Source organism: Dipteris shenzhenensis, chromosome 31, assembly GCF_047967505.1.
Source record: "Dipteris shenzhenensis isolate YYH24624 ecotype China chromosome 31, Dip_SZ_1.0, whole genome shotgun sequence".
Taxonomy (NCBI): domain Eukaryota; kingdom Viridiplantae; phylum Streptophyta; class Polypodiopsida; order Gleicheniales; family Dipteridaceae; genus Dipteris; species Dipteris shenzhenensis.
The window spans coordinates 42,990,890-42,999,163 of record NC_141626.1 but is presented as its reverse complement, the minus strand read 5'-3'; the positions used below and the strand labels follow the sequence as shown (position 1 = coordinate 42,999,163).

General features: G+C 42.8%; 1 protein-coding gene across 1 annotated transcript; it reads left to right on the top strand.

The window, feature by feature from the left end:
- The first annotated feature begins 3,082 nt into the window (after window positions 1-3,082).
- LOC147881486 (phospho-2-dehydro-3-deoxyheptonate aldolase 2, chloroplastic-like) lies at window positions 3,083-5,893 on the top strand. Its single transcript, XM_087402232.1, has 5 exons — window positions 3,083-3,661; window positions 3,763-4,037; window positions 4,330-4,606; window positions 4,712-4,957; window positions 5,057-5,893. Exons 1-5 carry the CDS (start codon window positions 3,161-3,163, stop codon window positions 5,336-5,338), a joined length of 1,581 nt encoding a protein of 526 aa, XP_087258358.1. The 5' UTR covers window positions 3,083-3,160; the 3' UTR covers window positions 5,339-5,893.
- Window positions 5,894-8,274: the final 2,381 nt, after the last annotated feature.

Here is an 8,274-nt window from a genome sequence, read left to right as displayed (position 1 = left end):
CTTGAGTGGATGGGTGAGAGAGATGACATACGCAACATTATTGTGCCTTTGATCCACAAGGCATATAATGAAGTCCAAGCCATCATGGATGGTGGAGTAGGTGTAAATGTCCTATTAAAGGAGCTCTGTGATGAATGGGGTCTCCCACCAATGCAAAAGTCTAATTTTAACATATGCCTTGCCGATGATTCATAGGCTAAACCCTTGGGAATAGTGAATGGCGTGTCCACAAAGATCGCAGGAGTTTGCTTTTCCCTTCAATTCATAATCTTGGATCTCACCAAAAAATCCTATCGAATCTTATTGGGACGTCCTTGGTTACGGGAAGCATCAATCCTCCATGATTGGGGAACTAATAGACTGACAATCCAGAATCACGACACCATAGTCAGGGTAAATGTGGGAACACGAGCTATAAAACCAATTGTGCCTAGTGCATTGGATGACACATCTTCAACGACAAACTCAAGCAAATCAGCTCCCTTGTAACAGCATGCCATAGTGGGCGATTCACAAAGCAATGTCAATAACTAGATACAAACATTGGCAACCATCGACAACTGCCATTCATTAGACCCCATCTTCTCACAGATAGATGCTAAGGTGCTACAGGTAGATCCTCCACTCACACATGAAGAAGTAATCGATCTAGAGATACCATTCTTTATGGCTGATCTTGAGTGGGATAATGAACCTAAAGAAGGTACCCATACCAATGATGACTCAGATTTTCCTTGAGACCTTGAAAGAGAGGTTGAGAATGCTAAAATTGAAGATCAGATCTTTGATAATGACTTAGTCATTTTGCATGCCCTAATGGCAGTCGAGCTTCCAAAAATTGAGCCTCCAAAGTTGAATAATAGCAGAAGATCCCATAAGAAAGTTGAAGGAGGAAATCGCAAAAAAGCCAAGGCTGATGAACACTTCAATGATTTCGAATGAGTCCAAACAATAATAAGGAATGGTGGACAAATCTAGCATTGTATCCTTCATCATGATAGCTTTGCAAAACCTCAACATTGGAACTATGTCATGGAGGCCCATGACAAGGAGTATCTTTATCATTTAAACAATTTGGACAATCGCAAAATTCCTAAAGAATGCCTTTACTTTAACATGAACCATGGCATTAGAAAAGCATAGATGCTCAAAAGGAATCATTGATGTCACAATTCACATCCCTTCCTTTGGGGAGCATTTTTAAAATGTATAGAAACTTTGAGAGTGCATGTGCGCATGTGCATTCACGCACATGTTTTGATAGACTATTATACTAGGTAACTTGAGTGCCCTTCACATGATGTAGCCGTGTATTGATATATATACTATGAGGTGAGGAGGAAGAGGAGTAATAGGAGGACTAAGCAACTGAGCCACTATTTGCATCGAAAGGCCTTAGAAAAGCAAGGATCACAACCTGTAACTTTCTTTATTTGGAAGTGTGAGTAGGGTAGGAGGAAAGCTTCCACCACATACACTATCCCACAAGCTTTTCATCCATGTTGGTCATATTGGACATGTAAACTTTGATTATTATGAACAAGTTTTGCAAAATTTAGTATGAATGTGTTGGCTAGGTACATGCATATTGATGATTATAAAAGACACAACGTGCTTTTTGCATGTCACATAGAAAATGAATTATTAATAGCCTTTCATAAAACTCTTGGAAATATAATAAATTCCATAATTCTATATGATATATCATTTTACAAAGAGCATGAGAAATACATTTCTATGGAATGCCATGTAAATGAGCCATAATGTGTTCCACGCCTTTCTAAAAACAATGAACATGAATGAGGTGAGGTTTACATATTATATTATACATGTAGTATATGTACGCTTGTGTCTTACTATGATCAACTTTTTGGGATTCCAAGCTAAGGACGTATAATCTAGTGATAAACTCGTGATTTTGTAGAGATAGAAGTGGCAACCAACTTTGGCCTATAAATTTCTCATACGCATGTGCAGGCCAGAACGTGAAGTTGTTTTTACCATGAATTTTATAGCTGAAAAGTATTGCATTTATTATTTTTCACACTCTTTTGTTCCTAAGAATCTACTTTGCCTTGTGTGAAGTGATTGCTCGACTATGACTACAATGCTTATATAGGCAACAAGTACAAAGGGGTTAGGTAAACATATTATATTGATGTTGAATGTACTCCATAAAGGTTTTTAAAAGGGGAAGAGAGAGAGAGAGAGAGAGAGAGAGAGAGAGAGAGAGAGAGAGAGAGTTCATTGTGAGTGATGAAGTGGTGAATCTTTGATGGAATAATCTAGCATCCCATGAAACATATGGACCTCTCAACAAGTTTTCTACACATGACCACTCCACTAATAAAGTTAAGCAATTTTACCAACCTAAGTAAATTGTGTTTACCAATTGTACAACTTTCCTATATATTGAAGAATAATATTGCATCTCATTGATATTGTTGATTCTAAGAGGTTTTTCCACCATCCTTGACTTTTCACCTTGTGGGATGGCTTTAGGTCTTCCTAAGCTCTAAACAAATTCAAACAAGCTTGATTTTTCTCATTTGCAATTGTGATGGGTATATGACATCGTTGCAAGATAATCTTGAGATCAAGAATTGTGCAATGCACATAAGGACCTTGATTTGATAAGGCCCCCCCCCCCTCCCCACACAAACACACATGGGTAAGTAATACAATGATGCAAAAAGAGAGAGAGAGAGAGAGAGAGAGAGAGAGAGAGAGAGAGAAGTAATACAATGAAGTCATTTAGAGGAGCTAATGCCATGCCATTGAGAATTGAGAATTCACTTGAGGTGAGACCAAGCATATGGTCGGTGAACTCTCACAATGCTATGATGTTGGAGGAAGCGTGAGGAAGAAAGCATTAATAAAAAATGCTAAGGAGGAATGGGTGTCTTTTCTTATTTGAAGCGTATAAGGGAAACGAGGGACACGTTGGAAAAAAGGAAGGAGAAGAGTTCAAGGAACGGGGTTAGGTAGAGGGGAACTCAAGGTGGGTCAAAAGAATGAGAAGGCAGAAAAGCTATATATATGAAAGCAAGATGGATGGACTCTTCACGAAAAAGAAAAACACACACACATTCTGTGGGTGTGTCTGTTTTCTTCTCTTTGTTTGTCTGTCTGCTACATTGTTCTCCTTGTTTTCACAGCTATGGATGCCTTGCTCCTCTCCCATAGCTTCTGTAGCACCTCCCCCTCCTTGCCTCCCTCCTCTCATCCTCTCTTCCAGTCCTCTTCCCCCCCTCCCCCTCGCCTCCGCCCCTCATTAGCCCGCTCCCTCCTCAGTAGTAGCCCCCCCACCTTCCACGAACAGCAGCCACCTCCTTCCCCTACCCACCTTCCCTCCGACTGGCACGTCTCCAGTTGGAAGTCCAAACGAGCCCTCCAGCTCCCCTCTTACCCCAACCAGGCCGAGTTGGACAACGTCCTCCATAGCTTGGAGCAGTTCCCCCCGCTAGTCTTCGCTGGAGAGGCTAGAACCTTGGAAGAACGGCTTGGGGAAGCCGCCCTCGGTCGTGCCTTCCTCCTGCAAGGAGGTGATTGCGCGGAGAGCTTCAAGGAGTTCAATGCCACCAACATCCGAGACACATTCCGGGTGCTACTTCAGATGGGCGTGGTCCTGATGTTTGGCGGGCAAATGCCTGTGGTCAAGGTGAAATTTCTGTCGAAGACGGAAGGATTGATACTGGGGGTTCACATCGTTTGAGAGAGAATGCAATTGCTTTCCTTAATGGCTCGTTTGATTTTATACAGGTGGGGCGCATGGCTGGTCAATTTGCGAAGCCCAGGTCCGAAGACTATGAGGTGAAGGATGGAGTGAAGTTGCCTAGCTACCGAGGAGACAACATCAACGGAGATGTCTTCAATGAGAAATCACGAATTCCGGATCCTAACAGAATGATCAGGGCTTACAGCCAAGCCGCGGCCACTCTCAATTTGCTTAGATCATTCGCGACAGGAGGCTATGCAGCGATGCAGAGGGTCACACAATGGAATCTCGATTTCACCTCAGATAAACAAGGCTGCAGGTGATGCTCTTGAAGAATGGAACGGAGCTCGCAATTTAATCTTGCGAGTGTTTGTTTACATGTCTTATCGCTAGGTTCTTGTGTGTGTAAATGGATCGCTCTTTCTTGATGCATGTAAAAAAAATCAGTTTGGTCACTGTAGATAGTAAGATTCTCTTAAAGCATATGCTTCCTGCGGTTCTCTGATTGCTTCCTTTGTTGATACCGGAAATGCTGATTTCCGGACGGACTTTGGGGATGCGCTTGATCGTCCGGTCCATATCGTTAGACTGAAGGAAATTCCTCTCTGCAGGTACCGCGAGCTCGCTAACAGAGTAGACGAGGCTCTCGGATTCATGTCAGCTGCAGGTTTGACTGTCGATCATCCGATCATGACGTCCACAGAGTTCTGGACTTCGCACGAGTGCCTGCTCCTGCCATATGAGCAGTCATTGACACGCCTGGACTCGACAACGGGGCTCTGGTACGACTGCTCGGCGCATATGCTGTGGGTGGGGGAGCGCACTCGGCAGCTGGACGGTAGCCATATAGAATTCCTGAGGGGGCTGGCGAATCCTCTGGGTGTGAAGGTGAGCTTCAGCCTTCGAATTCTGCTACCACGTTCTTTTCTGGAGCTAATTAGGCGAACAAATTTGAAAGGTTGCCCATTCATGCATCCGGCTGTGTTGTAACAGGTTAGCGATAAGATGGATCCCGCTGAGCTCGTCAAAGTGTGCGAGATCTTGAACCCCGAAAACAAGCCGGGGCGGCTCACTGTGATAGTGCGAATGGGAGCCGAGAAACTGAGGCTGAAGCTGCCCCATTTGATTCGAGCTGTGCGTCAAGCGGGTGTGATTGTCACGTGGGTGAGCGATCCCATGCACGGCAATACAATCAAGGTGCCATCGGGCCTCAAGACCAGACCATTCGACGCGATATTGGTGAGAGCTCGTGAACTTCTATGGGATATCTCTCTCTTGATCCAGCTTGCAGACGATCCTAACAGTCTCTTTGTTGTGTTGTATATCTCTGTCACGCAGGACGAGGTGAAGGCATTCTTCGATGTGCATGAGCAAGAAGGCAGCCATGCTGGCGGGGTGCACTTGGAGATGACAGGCAGAAACGTGACGGAATGCATCGGTGGAACGAGGACGGTGACTGTGGATGATTTGAACGATCGCTACCATACGCACTGCGACCCAAGGCTGAATGCGTCGCAGTCATTGGAGCTTGCATTCATAATTGCAGAGAGGCTGCGGAAGAACAGAGTGGACATTCAGGAACTTGGGCATCTGCAACATCAGCTCACTCGAAATTATTGAATTGAGCTCAGGGAGGCGATGGGTAGTAAGTCCGTCGCATCATTGCTGGTGTACAGTCTTGAAACTGGGTGTGGCTGAATTTGCGTATGCGCGAAATATGATTTGGAGATAATCACTCGCAACTATCGGGTGGGGTACCTGCTACGATAATCAAGCTCTGGTTTGCTGCTGCTCATGCTCTATTTTTCACTAAGCAACAGGAAATCACTCTTGGGAGATCATAGTGGGTTTCTGCTTCGATTCTTGGGAGATCAAGAAAAACGTTTGGCCAGTATATATGCTCGTGTCGATTGCAGAAGATACCGGTTGCAAGGCGCTGCAGCACTCCGAATAATACTGTTTGGAGCCGGCACACTATCAAGTCTTGGTTCGCTTTTAACTGTGCGAAGTGTTGAAGTAGTTAGTAGATTGCCAACTTCGTGTGGAGACAAATAATCAGTTCATAAGATAAGATGAATGTTTCGTTCTAAACCACTGCCTAGATTGCGGGTGGAATGTACACACCCATTTCTTCTCAAAAAATGATGAAGCTACGTCTATTTGTACTGTGCAAAAAGCGACCCAACCTATTTTCTAATTGCAATCAAGAAACTTAAATAAGTTGTGGGATTTTCAATTCAAAGTTGAGCGAAACGAACCTGTCTTTGTTTCTGTAAAGAGCTTGATAATTCGGTCCAAGTTCACGGCTCCCTTGGAACGACCAGACCGAGAGAATCGCATTTTTGCAAGATCAAGTTGCTGCATTCTACGCCAATTTTTTCCAAGTCCACTTGAACCATGAAGCCACGTGATTAAATAACAATGCAATTTTTCAAAGTCTCATCAATACTTTCCGTTGTTGGCACGAGTATCAATAGCTTTTATTTTGGAGGCTTATTGGGGATCCGATGGCATGCTTTTACTTTGCAAAATTGCAAGGCTCATGGTCCCCTCAGCTCTTGACAAAGTCTCAAAAAGTAAAGATGACATAGAAAATGTATTGTTAATGTTATAGGGTGTGCCCCTTGAAATGCTATATAATAGATTATATATGTATATTTGTATACTAGCAAATCATTTGTGCCACTCGCCCATATGGCACTAACACTCTAGTCTTCTATATTTACAGTGTACATAGAGCTCCCTCCATACTCACTTGTTGCATGATCATGGACTTTCAACAAATCCAATTTATCATAGTCTATATAAAGCTCCCTCCATACTCATTGCATGATCATTGTCTTTCAATAACCCCAATTTGTCGAAGTTTGCATGTACAATGTAACATAGAGATCTCTCCATACTCACTTGTTGCACTGTCGTCGTGAGGTCATTGCCTTTCAATAAATCCAATTTGTTAAAGTCTACCTGTACCATTGTGTACATACAGCTCTCTCCATACTCACTTGTTGCACGGTCATCGCCTTTCAATAAATCCAATTGTCGAAGTCTACATATACAGTGTACATAGATCATTAGGAAAGAAGGGAACTCATTTTGAGGCCCTCTAACAAATTCACTATTTATCTATTTTTGTTGCACTCAAAATATGGAAAATGCCATAAAATATGGATACTTATTGCAAAAATGCCAGTCTAGTACTTAGGCTTCACATTAAATGCATATATAAGATCCTTGCTTTTTTGTGCAAAATTTGATAATTCTGACATTGCCAACGCGTCCGGAGCAGGCCCAAACCCCCAAATCGACCCTAGAGATTGAAGACTGACGCTCGAAGGCCCAAAAAAGGGTGAAAATGTCCGGAATCGGGGATATGCTCTAAAATGTGATCCCCCATTCCAGGCATTTTTTCCCTTTTTTGAGCCTTCGTTAAAGCATTACAAGTGCTATGTTGCATGTGAAGCATGCATCCTGAAGACTATAGGATATAGCAATTTATTCAAAAACATTAAAATTTTGTTCTATACATACATGCAACCAAGCAATCATTCAAAAGTACACTACGTGAGCTTCTGCTCAAGGACACACCTAAATGAGAACATTAGGCATGGGTTAACGGGCCTCCAATGTTGTGCTAAAGTGATGCATACCCATTTGAGGGCCCGCTCTATAACTTTTTTTTGATTTGTTGAAAACCAAAATGTATTGTAAATTTGAAATCCAAACTAGTTGGACTACTACATGGTGATCTTAAAACATTGATAGTTGTTGATATTGGTATCTAGATTTACCCTAAAATGAAAGAAGTTGAAAAAGTGCAATTTGTGCATGTGCAAAGATCTTTTAATAAATCCAACACTAATTATAATTTTGAATTGTTTCTTTTTCCTTGCACTTGCTTGCTAGATGGCACATAAGCATGCCAAAGCTCATTGCATTTCATAATACACAGCATCAGACCCACTAGTGTGCCCTTTGGCCTATTTGTGTTTTGAAGCATTTTAGGCCACATTGCACTTGTATGGGATATCCATTTCTGTTGACGTATATCATCGGAGGGGGGAAAACTAGTGGCTGAAATTTTGCTATTCCCACGAATTTTGAATTTTCACACCTGCCGCCTATCAAATCTTGGAAGATTAAGTACCTACAACCTGCCCCCGCCTTGCAAACGCCATGCAACACCTCGACGTAACCTTGCGCAGACTTTGGTTTGCCATTGTCTTCTTTTGGGTAGGTAATCTTCTATTCTTTTCTTGCCTCACCAGCTAGGTTCTCTGGTTCTACTCTGTGATCGTGGCCATGGTGTCAATGACAACATGCAACTGGCCATGGCTTGCAAGAGAATTAGATAGAGGCTACGAGACAAGAAAGCTAAAAAGCCTAGTCAAGGCACAAGGAACAGAGTGTGGGTCAAGGAAAGCATTGGCATGGTATCCAAATGGCAATGAAAGATACTTTTACAACATGTGCAAAGGGAGAAACAACAAGAAGAAAGAAGACTCCTTGCAGAGCAGTAGCAATAACAAGAAGCGGTTGCAGATGCATGCATGATT

What these genes read in the sequence shown, in the direction of transcription:
- LOC147881486 (XM_087402232.1), top strand. Translation starts at nt 3,161, where the DNA reads ATGGATGCCTTGCTCCTCTCCCATAGCTTCTGTAGCACCTCCCCCTCC. An exon ending in GGCAAATGCCTGTGGTCAAG is followed by an intron (nt 3,662 to 3,762) that starts GTGAAATTTCTG and finishes GATTTTATACAG; the next exon opens with GTGGGGCGCATGGCTGGTCA. An exon ending in TCAGATAAACAAGGCTGCAG is followed by an intron (nt 4,038 to 4,329) that starts GTGATGCTCTTG and finishes TCCTCTCTGCAG; the next exon opens with GTACCGCGAGCTCGCTAACA.